The sequence below is a fragment of the Oncorhynchus nerka genome, linkage group LG22 (genome assembly GCF_034236695.1).
Source record: "Oncorhynchus nerka isolate Pitt River linkage group LG22, Oner_Uvic_2.0, whole genome shotgun sequence".
Classification (NCBI taxonomy): Eukaryota; Metazoa; Chordata; class Actinopteri; order Salmoniformes; family Salmonidae; genus Oncorhynchus; species Oncorhynchus nerka.
This window is the reverse complement of record NC_088417.1, coordinates 90,347,354-90,361,916: the sequence shown is the minus strand read 5'-3', so window position 1 is coordinate 90,361,916 and position 14,563 is coordinate 90,347,354. Positions and strand designations below refer to the sequence as shown.

Sequence of the window (14,563 nt, the reverse complement as noted above, 5' to 3'; positions counted from 1 at the left end):
AGACACACGAACAGAAACACAGACACACGAACAGAAACAGACACATGAACAGAAACACAGACACACGAACAGAAACACAGACACACGAACAGAAACACAGACACACGAACAGAAACAGACACACGAACAGAAACACAGACACACGAACAGAAACACAAACACACAAACAGAAACACAGACACACGAACGGAAACACAGACACACGAACAGAAACACAGACACACGAACAGAAACACAGACACACGAACAGAAACACAGACACACAAACAGAAACACAGACACACGAACAGAAACACAGACACACGAACAGAAACACAGACACAGGAACAGAAACACAGGACACAGTAACAGAAACACAGACACAGTAACAGAAACACACACACACTGATATACTAATACAGAGACAATTTCCCAAACTCTGTTATTGTTTACCAGAGCTAAAATGTCATCATGGTCTAAAACAAAAGTGCATTTATGTAGTCTGCTAGCGCTGCCCACAGTAGAAAACCCCTCTCATCCTCTAATAAATGTCCCATAGCAGGACAAAGTGCTGATGAAAGTGTCTTAAAAGCCTTTATTAGAGTGAGTCTATTAAAGACCAGGGATGGATGACCACTGTCCCCTCTCCAATTCTGTGATCACCACAAAAACAGTTGACAAAGCTGCCGAGGGATTGAACTGCATTCTCAGCTTTCCAGGTGAATTAACCCAATAAACGGAGCACTGCTCCTCAGATATGGGCTTTTAAAAGCCCTGATGGGAAAACAGGACTCAAGGTTTACTGCCCGTCTCACAGCGGTTTATGGGTCCTGGGAGAAGGATGTTCCATCCTCCACCATGCAATTATCAAATCAAATTGTATTTGTTACATGCACTGACCTTACCGTGAAATGTTGAATACAACAGGTGTAGACCTTACCGTGAAATGCTGAATACAACAGGTGTAGACCTTACCGTGAAATGCTGAATACAACAGGTGTAGACCTTACCGTGAAATGTTGAATACAACAGGTGTAGACCTTACCGTGAATACAACCTTACCGTGAAATGTTTACTACAACAGGTGTAGACCTTACCGTGAAATGTTTACTACAACAGGTGTAGACCTTACCGTGAAATGTTGAATACAACAGGTGTAGACCTTACCGTGAAATGCTGAATACAACAGGTGTAGACCTTACCGTGAAATGTTTACTACAACAGGTGTAGACCTTACCGTGAAATGCTGAATACAACAGGTGTAGACCTTACCGTGAAATGTTTACTTACTTTTCCTAATTGACTCCTTTAAATTAAACTAATTTAACTCAAACTACTTTCGGCAAAGCTCATTACATTTCCTATTGATGTAATGTGGGGTTTCAGGCTTTGTGTTGGTGTGGGGGGCCCAAGTTCCGTATGGCCTTACAGAGCGCATGGGCTTCCTGGTTCTAGCTGCTTCTACATGCTCTGACGCAAATGTTCCCACCACATTAAGCTCAGACCCTGAGAATAACAGGAAATACTGTGTTTCTCTAACCTAACCTAACCTCAACTGCACACACACACACACACACACACACACACACACACACACACACACACACACACATGTACACTGCTCTGACCTCAGTGTCCCCTCAGAAGGAAAAAAAAACACTGTGCTGAACACAGGGTCAGCAGCAGAGAGCAACTCTCTGTCTGGAAACACACACACACACACACACACACACACACACACACACACACACACAGATGCATTTAGCACCAAATCTCTGTGTTCTGGTACCTTTTCCTCCACTGATGGGTTTGAGATAGAGAGCCAGCTCCTCCACACACACCCTGCACACCTCATAGTGCCCTACCTCCACAGCACTGCTCAGAGTCACAGCCTGGGACTCCACAGCCTGGGAACACACAACATCATTATCATTACATTTACATTTAAGTCATTTAGCAGACGCTCTTATCCAGAGCGACTGACACTCATCATCATAATCAGTATTATCATCACAATAATCACTCTCATCATTGGTATCATCATTATAATCATTATCACCATCATCAGTATAATCATCATCGTTATCATCATCAGTATCATCAGCTTCACAATCATCATCATTATCATCACTCTCATAATCATCATCGGTATCATCACTATAATCATTATCACCATCATCAGTATCATCATCTTCACAATCATCATCATTATCGTCATCATTGTCATCACAATCATCACAGTCATCAGTATCATCATCATCAATATCATCATTATCACCATCATCAGTATCATCAATATCATCATCAGTATCATTATTATCTTCACAATCATCATCAGTATTATCATAATTTTCACAATCATCATCATTACCATCACAATCATTATCATCATTAGCATAACTATCATCATCAGAAGAACCACAACAACAAGACATGCTGTGCCCACCTGAGCTCCCACCAGCTGTAGCAGGGCACTGTTGACTGGCAGGAGGTCGATGTCAGTGTTGATGGCTGTCTGGTCGAACGGACAGGCCTTGCGGTGCAGCTTGTGGAGACAGGTCTTACACACAGTGTGCGAGCAGCCCAGACTGATGGGCTTGTGGCCGCTGCTGTCGAACTCGTTGTAGCAGATGGGGCAGGAGAGGAACTCTGTCCACTGGGCCGCCTGCACTGGCATCCTGCTGCCTGTCCTCCCTGCTGTCACCTCTGGAGGGCGCTGTCTTGCTCAGGGGGATCGCATGCCGCCACGCCCCGACAGCTCACTGACAACTGGTATAGAAGAAGAAAGAAAGTGGGTTAGAGTGCAGGTCAGCGTCCAGACTGGTCATCGCCAGAGAGATCCTGCACTCCATTGCTCCTCCATTGAGGAGCAATGGAGTGCAGGATCTCTCTGGCGATGACCAGTCTGGACGCTGACCTGCACTCCATTGCTCCTCCATTGAGCAAGCTTTTTAGTCTTGGGCTGGGCTTTTAATGTGTCTTGGAAACTGGCCTGTTGAGTTTCAGTGTCGTTTTTTGCATTTCATTGCCTTGCAAATACAAAAAGGTGCCAACTGCCCAGGTGCAATGCTCCATAAATCTGTCCCCTAGTGGCTATAGACGTTGTAGCTGTTTCACAATCACAATCTTGGAAAATAATGTAGAGCGGTGAGCGGCAATCTCTCAACGCTTTCTTTCTTTCCCTCAATCTCACTCTCTTCTACACCTCTCTCATCCAGTGCCCACAACCCTCTGTAACACAGGTGGTTTGCTGAACCACACTCTCATGATGAGTAACCTCGTCTTGAGACCTGAAGACTTGTGTTAACTGCCTGGTCTAATGCATAGGCTTTAGCTCAGCGGACCACGAAATTAGGGAACACCTGCACCACGAAATTAGAACCTCAATTGGTCACACACCCACAACCCCACCCTTTCTGCTGCATCTCCACCCTCTCTCTGATGCCTTCCCTGCCCTTACATCATGCCTCCTCCTGGGCAAGCAGGTGGAGAGGCCTCCCTTGGCTGGCTAAAGACCATGGAGGTGCTCTACCATGGCATGATCCTTATCAGTCTGATTTACACACTGACTGAGTACCAGGCCAGATTTACACCCCTCTCTCTCTGTCTCGCTCCCTGTCTCTCTCTGTCTCTCTCTCTCTCTCTGTCTCTCTCGCTCTCTGTCTCTGTCTCTTTGTCTCTCTCTTTCTCTCTGTCTCTCTCTCTCTATAAACTCAGCTACAGGGCACAGGATTATAAATCCTCTGTTAAACCCAAGACAGCAACAGGATCAGTATGGGCACACAGAGGGAGACAGCGATTTAACCAGAATCTGTCTTTATATGGCAAACTCCTTTAAGTCCAGGAAGCAGCCGTTTAACTTGCCATTAAGCAGCGTTTCAAGCTTAATAATGTCTAAATACGTAAGTTACTCACCAAATATGGAGTTTCGATTATCAGCTATAGTCAATTACTGCTGTCACAGCCGGTATGCAAGGTCTAAATAAAAATGTACATGCAACCGAAAAAATGCCTCTACGGCAACATCCTTTGTATTGTAGATTTGTAGGCAGTAAGGTTAGTGCTGTTCGGGATCATTGGGACGCGAACGAGGGGGCGGCAGGGTAGCCTAGTGGTTAGAGCGTTGGTCTAGTAACCGGAAGGTTGCAAGTTCAAACCCCCGAGCTGACAAGGTACAAATCTGTCGTTCTGCCCCTGAAAAGGCAGTTAACCCGTTGTTCCTAGGCTGTCATTGAAAATAAGAATTTGTTTTTAACTGACTTGCCTGGTTAAATAAAGGTAAAATAAATAAATAAAATTGAAGGTGCCGAATAGACCTTTTTATTTTCGACCTTTTATGGAAGTACATACTGGCCGTGACGTCAGTAAATAATTGTTAACCTTGAAAAGCTAGTGAATGGCAAGTTGAATGGCTGCTTCATGGGCTTAAAGGAGATTCGCCATATCAACGTTTCCAGTAAAGCCAGATTCTGGTTCAGACAGAGATAGAGAGAATATGCTCATACAGCCAGTTGTAGCCAAATGGATAAGGATCATTGCTGCAGACGATCTGGCCAATAAGCCAGTCTGTGCGAGGCTTTAATTTAGACCATGGGGTTCTGTACGATGCAGGAAAAGCACCCGGGAGCCACGGCTGCACCGACAGACCGGCAACTGCTGGGTGGAACCAACTGCTCCATCATCACCCCTCACCCAATGCATGGCATGAGGAAGTTGCATCAGGCAGGCCCAGAGACGGCTCTACCAGGCTAGACCTGTACTATCTTACTGTAATGCTGAGTTCAGTTATGCAACAAAGGAACACACTACTGTTCACAATCAATCATTGTGCAGAGAGAGGGAGACACCATCCACCGTGAACCCAAGGACAGGTAAGTGTGTGTGTGTGTGTGTGTGTGTGTGTGTGTGTGTGTGTGTGTGTGTGTGTGTGTGTGTGTGAACATTCTTGACTGGCTGTGTCCATCATTAACTAGAAAATGCCATTATGTAGTAATAACAACAATTAACTCAACTCACGAATTTCACCCAACTAGAAAATGAAATGTTGCATAAAGTATATGCATGCCTACAATTCTATCTACTAAAATATCAAGCAGGTCAAGCTTTTTTCCAACTAAATTACGCACCATCCAAGTGGCCCAGGGCGCGCGGTGTCCACATTGCCTCTCCCGCGTGAACAACTCCGTGCTGATCTTGCGCGTCATGTTTCCGCGAGGGCTCAGTCACTGGCTCGCGGACTAAAGTGAAAACGCATGTAAAGGCTATCAGGGGGACGTTTTGGAGAGCTGAAGTTAGATTTGATGACGCGCCGAAGCCTCTGGGCGGGGAAATGGTAAATACAATTTGAACCACAGTGAGTGATTCAGTGTCTCGTTGAAACCACATGTTCCTGACTGTAAGATACAGCGACATATCCTGTTGTTCGGGACGCCCCAGATCATTTAAAACATCTCCCCAGGAAGGATTAGGCGGCTGCCTAGGGTGGCAGATTGACGAGGGCGGCATTTTCTGAGATAAATTGACCAAGACGCACCTCGAACAACAACACATAAAACCTCACATAATTCTGCCTAAAAACTATGACAATTTCTCTTAACCAGTTGCGTATGGGCTTTTTAGGTGAGCGCCCGTTGATAAGCAAACACTTTGTCAAAGGCAGGGGCGCAAAACAGTTTGCTTGTCCAATCCCAGCGCGCCTCTCCATGGTGCTGTTGGAGAGACGCATCTCTGCAGCGATCCACCATCGTTCCTTCAAAAAAAATGATCTAACATAAATCACGTAGTAGATATACGATATGGTAGAAATAGTATGTGGCATTTTCTGTAGCAGGTTTCTCCGATCAAATAGCCTAACCTAAATAGTGCTCAAACAAATAAAAAACGTGCTGATGTGAATAAACAACATATCCTAAAAACGGTAACGGTCAAAGTAACATGGGCAATATGGAATGGACAATCACAACTATTATCCAGGAGTTTCATCCCATTATTATGATCAGTGGTTTCAAGTTTGTATAGTTCATTTATGACATAGAGTACATTTTTTTGACATAGCTGATCGTAGCGAAAAATAAAATACTTCTGTATTTCCCGCTGTGTAAACACATTGCAAATAGGCTCGCGATAACTCCTGATAGAGTTGGGTAGCTGATATTCAGAGTTTAAAATAGTAAAATTGATTAGTCACAGCAAACAGGACTTATAAAGTCAATGCAATGGCCTGTTTTACAAAAAATGGGCCTACCACATGGATGGCCGACATGGTAGGCTACACCCCAGTAAGCATGAGCCGACCTCTTTTGGATGTCAGTAAGCACAGGCCGATGCCTTTTGGACCTCTCTTTTTGGTGCAGTTCCAGACTTGCCTTGATTTCCACATCCACAGACATGGTCTATGTTTGGTTCCGATTTTGTCCGGTCTTGACCAGCCTTGATTTGGCCAAAACATAGACATTTATAAATGACTTATTTTCAACTTTCATTCAGAACAAAAAATGGGCTTGATTTCAACACCGGAAAAATATATATATTTTAACATCCAGAAAATACATATTTTTAAACGTCCAGAAAATTTGCATTTTCACCTTTCATTCACAACCTAAATGGAACCTAACTTCAACTTCTGGAAAATACGTATTTTAGATGTCTTTTAGGCGTCTTTTCAACGTCATTTTGCTTACTTATTCTAGTTTTGCGGGAGGCAGTGTTCGTCAGTCTCGCCTAAAGTGGCAGATAGGCAAAGATCGGCCCTGATCTCCTCGTGATATAGAATCTTATACAATCAGTAACCGATGTGATAAACTATATATAAACAAGAGGAAATGGCATGCTCATCATCTTGTGACTACTGTGGGTGAGAAAAGGGGATATCTGTCCTCACACACACACACAGTCTTCCACCAGATTATTCACAGTCTTCCACCAAATTATCTGCTGGTGGAAGACTGTGTGTGTGTGTGTGTGTGTGTGTGAGTGAGTGAGTGAGTGAGTGAGTGTGTGTGTGTGTGTGTGTGTGTGTGTGTGTGTGTGAGTGAGTGAGTGAATGAGTGAGTGAGTGAGAGAGGAAGACAGAGAGAGAGAGTGCACACGTGCATGCAAAGGTATATGTGTTTGTGTGGAATATGGAATACGGAACATTGCCAGCAGAGTGGGCTTCAATGAGTCCCAGTCATTACTGTCTATTTGAGTCATGAAAAAAGACCGCCACAAACCTAATCACCATTCCCTCACTACCCCCTGAATGAATAGTTCAATATTATATTCCTTTGCATGGTATAGCTTGCTCTTTGCTCGGTACCCCTCATTATCTGAGAAATAGAATCACGGTGTCAAGTTTCTGACCATAGTTCTTTTGTGTTTTCTTTGTTTTAGTGTTGGTCAGGACGTGAGCTGAGTGGGCATTCTATGTTGTGTGTCTAGTTTTCCCGTTTCTATGTTTGGCCTGATATGGTTCTCAATCAGAGGCAGGTGTTAGTCATTGTCTCTGATTGGGAACCATATTTAGGTAGCCTGTTTTGTGTTGGGTTTTGTGGGTGGTTGTCTTCTGTCTTCATGTGTCTGCACCAGACACAACTGTTTCGGTTGTGCCACATTTGTTATTTTGTAGTGTTCACGTTTATCGTCTATATTAAACATGATAAACACTAACCACGCTGCGCTTTGGTCCTCTCCTTCGTCCACAGAAGAAAGCCGTTACACACGGTCCTTTCAAAACAAACTGTGTGTAGGAAAAACAACAAAACAAGCTTGTTTCCTCTTCCTGGGTTCAAAAATAACAAAAGTGTTTATTTCCTGTTTTTGTTTATCAGTTTGGATTTCTATTCTGAGGTCAACATTTTACAATTTAATTAGTAGAGTGACTTTCAAACATAATCCATATCTCAGGGTTAATATTAGACTATTAAATTAATTTAACCATTTGTTATTCTCATTTGGGAACAGAATAACTGCAGTCCTCTATAAACACAACTATAAGTGCAACTTTACATTTGTAGGCCTTGTGATATTAGGCCTGGGGCACATTATATGCTGTATATCAGACTGTATTCATTTTGATTTAAGAAAGCCTTTTCAGAGTGTATTCAGCCTGGCATCAATACCTTGGCGGTGGTTGGGTGACACCGGCACATCACCCGTGAGAGATCTGACTGTACACGGAAGTAGGTGCAACAGTAATTATTGGAGCCTGCATTTTGTTAGGCAACTTCAGTGGACAGCCAGTTTGTGTAACATTGTCTAACATTAATATGTTGATGCCTCTGTGCAAAGAGCCTGATTGAATAATAGCTCTATTTCCAATAGATGAAGATGCAATTGTTTATATGGTCTTTTTCTCATGCCAGTTATCGGTTGTGGATTTTGACTTCATGATGATAACACTGGGCTGCACTTTCGATGCATAAATATGAATTCCTCTGAAGAAAATGCTAAATAAATTGCATTTACTACATGATTCCACATCCAAATTGTACAGCCATTCGCCTAGCGTTTTAGTAGCATGTAACACAAACAAATCGTAAATGGACAACCAGCTAAAAGTCGCGCCTCTTTCTGTCACTTACCTTAGGCACTGTAACGGAGTACTACAATGCTCATCTTTTTATCGTCCAAAAGAACAAACGGAAAAAACCATCAGCAGCTGTTGCAATGGAACAGCTGTAATCAACTGAATGATATAGATCCCGCATTGAAAACTGTCATTTCAGCACATCAAATGACAATTATCTGCTCCAATTTCTATATTCATTCCCAACCTACGCGACTTGTTCGCTCAGGTAGCCTACCCTCCCTTGGTTTGACAACGAGGGACAACGATCGTGTGTATTGTATCACTCCGCTTCCCGTTTTTGAACTGCGTGCCGGTAGCAGGCGCGTCTTGATCAGCAGGAGAGTGTTTCGTGTTAAAACGAGCGGAACAAAATAATATATGTTGAACATTTACCTCGAAACCTTGTTTATTATGGTTGTGCGTATGTGGTACTATTTTCATATTATGGGCAAGGATAAAGACGTAAAGGGGCAAAGCCGGAACAAGCCGCTTTTCGAGGCGTGGACCGCATCGTTTTAAAGAGACAGAGGATGCGATAGGACCTATAGACACAATGCTCTGAGCGGGTTTTGGCGCTATAATGACAGTCACCTATCAAATTGACCTTCTCACTGTCTCTGCTTGCTAATCGTATTTGTCTAACAGTACAATGTAATGCAAGATACATTTACATTTTACATTTAAGTCATTTAGCAGACGCTCTTATCCAGAGCGACTTACAAATTGGTGCTTTCACCTTATGACATCCAGTGGAACAGCCACTTTACAATAGTGCATCTAGGTCTTTTAAGGGGGGAGAAGGATTACTTTATCCTATCCTAGGTATTCCTTAAAGAGGTGGGGTTTCAGATGTCTAAAGTGCAGTGCATTCCGAATGTTTCTAGCATTCAGTAATTCATCAGTTGTTACTGTGTCATGATTGTAGCCTACCTATAATAACCTAGTTATTGAGCCCATACTGGAATCTTAAGTTTTCGCTGGTTGTAGTATGGCTCTAGAAGTAGCAGAAACGTTGTTCAGAGGATGGAGAAAGAGAGGCCCAATACTCCCCCTCTCACCTCTCCTCCATTCCTCATTCAATAATGGAACGGTCCTAAACAGCACTTTACACACACACACACACACACAGACTTTTACAGTCGCTCTGTGTCCCTCTCAGTACTCCGGGGGGACCATGGGAGAATTGTTGGTTTGCACTGAGCTGAGTGAGGCTGACATTTATCCAGCAAAGGGATAAAAGAGAAAGAGGAGAGAGACTGAGAGATTAAGGAGGGGAGAGATTGAAAGGAAACCCTCTCAGACATGCAGGAGTATCCACTCAGACAGTGTAGATGCTCAGTGATGACTCAGGTTATATACTGGGGCTCAGTGAAGTACACAGATGACTCAGATTATATACTGGGGCTCAGTGAAGTACACAGATGACTCAGATTATATACTGGGGCTCAGTGTGGTACACAGATGACTCAGATTATATACTGGGGCTCAGTGTGGTACACAGATGACTCAGATTATATACTGGGGCTCAGTGAAGTACACAAATGACTCAGATTATATACTGGGGCTCAGTGAAGTACACAGATGACTCAGATTATATACTGGGGCTCAGTGAAGTACACAGATGACTCAGATTATATACTGGGGCTCAGTGTGGTACACAGATGACTCAGATTATATACTGGGGCTCAGTGAAGTACACAGATGACTCAGATTATATACTGGGGCTCAGTGAAGTACACAGATGACTCAGATTATATACTGGGGCTCAGTGTGGTACACAGATGACTCAGGTTATATACTGGGGCATACCACCGCCTGATACTTGAGGTACACAGATGACTCAGGTTATATACTGGGGCTCAGTGAGGTACACAGATGACTCAGGTTATATACTGGGGCATACCACCACCTGATACTTAGTGAGGTACACAGATGACTCAGGTTATATACTGGGGCTCAGTGAGGTAGACAGATGATTCAGGTTATATACTGGGGCATACCACCACCTGATACTTAGTGAGGTACACAGATGACTCAGGTTATATACTGGGGCTCAGTGAGGTACACAGATGACTCAGATTATATACTGGGGCTCAGTGAGGTACACAGATGATTCAGGTTATATACTGGGGCATACCACCACCTGATACTTAGTGAGGTACACAGATGACTCAGGTTATATACTGGGGCATACCACTACCTCCCTCACTCTACATCTCTTACCCATGCAGAACACATAGCCCTACAGACCAACACACAGAAACACCAACATATTGTAGAGCACTCATTTATGCAAAGAATATATTGATTAATACATTCCATTCCCACACACACCAACACATTCCATGATTACGTGTTCTTGGAGAATGACTGTCTACAAGTAAACTCTTTATTCCAAGTGAAATGTCAGAAAGATGAAATTCACATCATCCAATACTGCAGGTGCCACCTTGTGGCCATCTATAAAAGTCTACAACGCAGTATGCAGTTCAAATCTACAACCATGACAAGAGAACTGCTGATTTAAACAGACACACATTTCATCAATGAGACATTATGCAATATTCATATGAAAAGAGACAGCTAATGTTACATTTGCAAAGTTACCTAAAATTAGCAATGTCTGATTTGTCAATCAGCATAAAACTACCTCATTATTTTCAGGTGCTTCACAAGTCAAGTAGTAAAACCAAAACATCATCTTAATAACATTATCTTAACAACATCATCTTAATAACATCATCTTAATAACATCATCTTAACAACATCATCTTAACAACATCATCTTAACAACATCATCTTAATAACATCATCTTAACAACATCATCTTAACAACATCATCTTAACAACATCATCTTAACAACATCATCTTAACAACATCATCTTAACAACATCATCTTAATAACATCATCTTAATAACATCATCTTAACAACATCATCTTAATAACATCATCTTAATAACATCATCTTAACAACATCATCTTAACAACATCATCTTAATAACATCATCTTAACAACATCATCTTAACAACATCATCTTAACAACATCATCTTAATAACATCATCTTAACAACATCATCTTAACAACATCATCTTAATAACATCATCTTAACAACATCATCTTAATAACATCATCTTAACAACATCATCTTAACAACATCATCTTAACAACATCATCTTAACAACATCATCTTAATAACATCATCTTAATAACATCATCTTAACAACATCATCTTAACAACATCATCTTAATAACATCATCTTAACAACATCATCTTAACAACATCATCTTAATAACATTATCTTAACAACATCATCTTAACAACATCATCTTAATAACATCATCTTAACAACATCATCTTAACAACATCATCTTAATAAAACACACACATGGGATCCTTCGAGGTGTTATGCGTCACGGCCATATATCAAAGCAGCAGATATCTATCCTAAAGAAACACAGCAGATATCTATCCTAAAGAAACACAGCAGATATCTATCCTAAAGAAACACAGCAGATATCTATCCTAAAGAAACACAGACAGGTGGACACATTTCTCTTACAGTACACACACACACATACAAATACACACAAATACACATACACACACACACAAATACACACACACACAAATACACACACACACAAATACACACACACACACAAATACACACACACACACAAATACACACACACATACAAATACACACACACACACACACACAAATACAAATACACACACACACACAAATACACACACACAAATACACACACACAAATACACACACACAAATACACACACAAATACACACACACGAATACCCACACACACACACAAATACACACACACACACAAATACACACACACAATACACACACACACTTGTGGGTACACACTCTAATGCACAAAAATATAAATAGCGGTGATGTAGCTACAGTGTGTTGACTGATTCTGTATGTTCCTGTGCTAGTCCATCAAAACACTCAGAGTATCTGGATGGGGGGAGAAAATAAAGTGCAAAAACATCACATTAGGAAAGAGGCAAACTAGTGGAAGATCATCTTCAGTTGGTAATTTCAATATCTTTTCAATCCACTCTAGTTTAGTCTACTTCTCCCTCCTGGCCTGTTCTTCTACATAGTTTTCATTTAGACATGGGTCTGTGTTAAAACTCTAGCTACATCATTAAAGAGGCAGACAAGTTGAATATATACTGGCATATATACACATTGAGTGCAATACATTTACACTAGTTTCCTCCTTGTCTTTGTAGTTCTAATTATTTTTTGTTTAAATTGTTTGTAGTTCAAATTCTTTGTAGTTTTAATTATTTGTAGTTCTAATTATATGTAGTTCTAATTCTTTGTAGTTCTAATTCTCTGTAGTTTTAATTCTTTGTAGTTCTAATTCTCTGTAGTTTTAATTTTTTGCTGTCCAAATTCTTTGTAGTTTTCATTTAGGCACTGGTATGCTTAACTCAGAAGTCTCTTGCTGCAGAAGTCCAGCAGCTCCCAGGCTCACATCACCTCCTCAAACATGTTCTGAAGGCTGCTCTTGCCATGGATGTCCTTGAGGTGGCGCCGGAGGCCTGGTTTGTGTGCGAAGTGGATGGCGCAGTAGTTGCACTTGTGTGGCTTGTCCCCTGTGTGGAGGTTAAGGTGGTCTTGCAGCGTGGCCTTCTGGGAAAAGGTCTTGTGGCAAAGCGGGCACTGGAATAATAATATAGTAATAAAATAATAATATATGAAATTTAGCAGACAGTTACATCCAAAGCAGATTACAATACATTACATACAAACAATATTAAAATATATCTTATACATCTCACAACCCTGGCATTGACAGCCCCACACGCTTACCAACTTGTCAAGATGCTCAAAGTGCTTTAAATACAGTAAAGGTGGAGGGATGTGTTCCACTCACCTGGAAAGGCTTGACCCCTGTGTGAACCCTGATGTGTCGGGTCAGGTTGCTTTTCTGGCTGAAGCTCTTCCCACAGAGAAGACACGGGTAGAGCCTGTGCTCCTTTAGGTGTCCCACATAGCTGTCCAGGTGGTGGAACCCTCGGTCACACTTCCTGCACAGGTAGGGTCTCTGGAGGAGCATCTCCTGTCCCCGTCCTGAAAACTCTGCCCCCGTCAGAACTCTAAAGGAGGACTCGGGAGACCCGCCCCCAACTCCCTGCATATGACGAGCAGCAAGCATGTATATGTCCTCTCCAGAGTCCCCGTCCACTTCCTGGTCCTGGGAGCTGTCAGCCAATCCTGAACTGCTGTGGGCAGGACTTCCTGCTGGGGGGAAGGTCCTCTTCCTAAACTCTCTGCATGGCGTGGGCGGGCGCTGCTTGCGTCTGTGGGCGCCCGTCGGGTAAGGGTACGGGCTGTAAGGGTACGTGCTATTAGTGTGTACCATGTGGACACTGTCCAGAATGTCTTCTGAGGTCAGGCTGTGGTCCCTGTCCTCTGGGTCCTCCTGGGTCTCCCCCTCCATCTCCCCCTCGTCCAGACTTGCTGAGCTGGGTTGGGGTTTAACGCTGTCTGGTGGTGGTAGAGGGGTTCCCTCGGTCTCTGGGCTCCTCTCCAGCTTCAGGTGGGCAAGGGTGGGGTCCAGGTACTGAGAGACGGCCTGGGCACACCTCTCCACCACGTGGCTCATCTGCAGTGCGCTCGCTGCCGTCAGATAGCTAACCAGCTCCCTCAGAGGGACCTCCAGGTGGCCTGTGTAACAGGACAGGAGCAGCCGATGGCCCACCTCCGCACTGGGCACCACAGTCACAAGCAGCTCCCGGCTCCCCTCGTGCAGCAGGAACTGGTCCCGGAGGAAGGCAGAGGAGGCCGCCAGGACCACCCGGTGACCTGGGAAGCGGAACGACCCTGATCCGAGGACGAGGGTGACGTCACAGAAGCGTCGGTCCTCTCTCAGCAGGCTCATCTTTTGCAGGATGGAGTCATCGTGGACGGGGCTGGAGAAACGAAACTGGAGTGTGTCTGAGAATGAAGATGACATGGTGGTGCTCTTTTCTCTCTCTGTAATT

At 43.2% G+C, this 14,563-nt stretch overlaps 2 protein-coding genes across 4 annotated transcripts in view; both read right to left on the bottom strand.

Moving 5' to 3' along the window:
• The window catches only part of LOC115115944 (roquin-2-like), a 41,630-nt gene extending 32,709 nt beyond the window's left edge, over positions 1-8,921 (bottom strand). Inside the window, exons 1-3 of one of the 3 annotated variants that reach the window (XM_065007559.1) lie at positions 8,541-8,921; positions 2,426-2,748; positions 1,769-1,886 (exon numbers count right to left, since the gene is read on the bottom strand). In XM_065007559.1, the coding sequence (XP_064863631.1) occupies positions 1,769-1,886; positions 2,426-2,656 (349 nt within the window). In that variant the 5' untranslated portion in view covers positions 2,657-2,748; positions 8,541-8,921. Of the gene's footprint in view, positions 1-1,768; positions 1,887-2,425; positions 2,749-5,105; positions 5,294-8,540 lie in introns of those variants that run through there. The other 2 variants (XM_065007557.1, XM_065007558.1) reach the window with 2 other exon arrangements.
• Positions 8,922-11,728: 2,807 nt separating this feature from the next.
• Positions 11,729-14,563, bottom strand: LOC115115947 (zinc finger and BTB domain-containing protein 26-like). Its single transcript, XM_029644430.2, has 2 exons — positions 13,453-14,563; positions 11,729-13,238 (listed from the first exon to the last, which is right to left on the bottom strand). Exons 1-2 carry the CDS (start codon positions 14,533-14,535, stop codon positions 13,047-13,049), a joined length of 1,275 nt encoding a protein of 424 aa, XP_029500290.2. The 5' UTR covers positions 14,536-14,563; the 3' UTR covers positions 11,729-13,046.

Coding starts and splice junctions, on each gene's coding strand:
- LOC115115947 (XM_029644430.2), bottom strand. CDS start 14,535: ATGTCATCTTCATTCTCAGACACACTCCAGTTTCGTTTCTCCAGCCCC. Junction 13,239..13,452: donor CAGGGGTCAAGCCTTTCCAG/GTGAGTGGAACA, acceptor TTATTATTCCAG/TGCCCGCTTTGCCACAAGAC.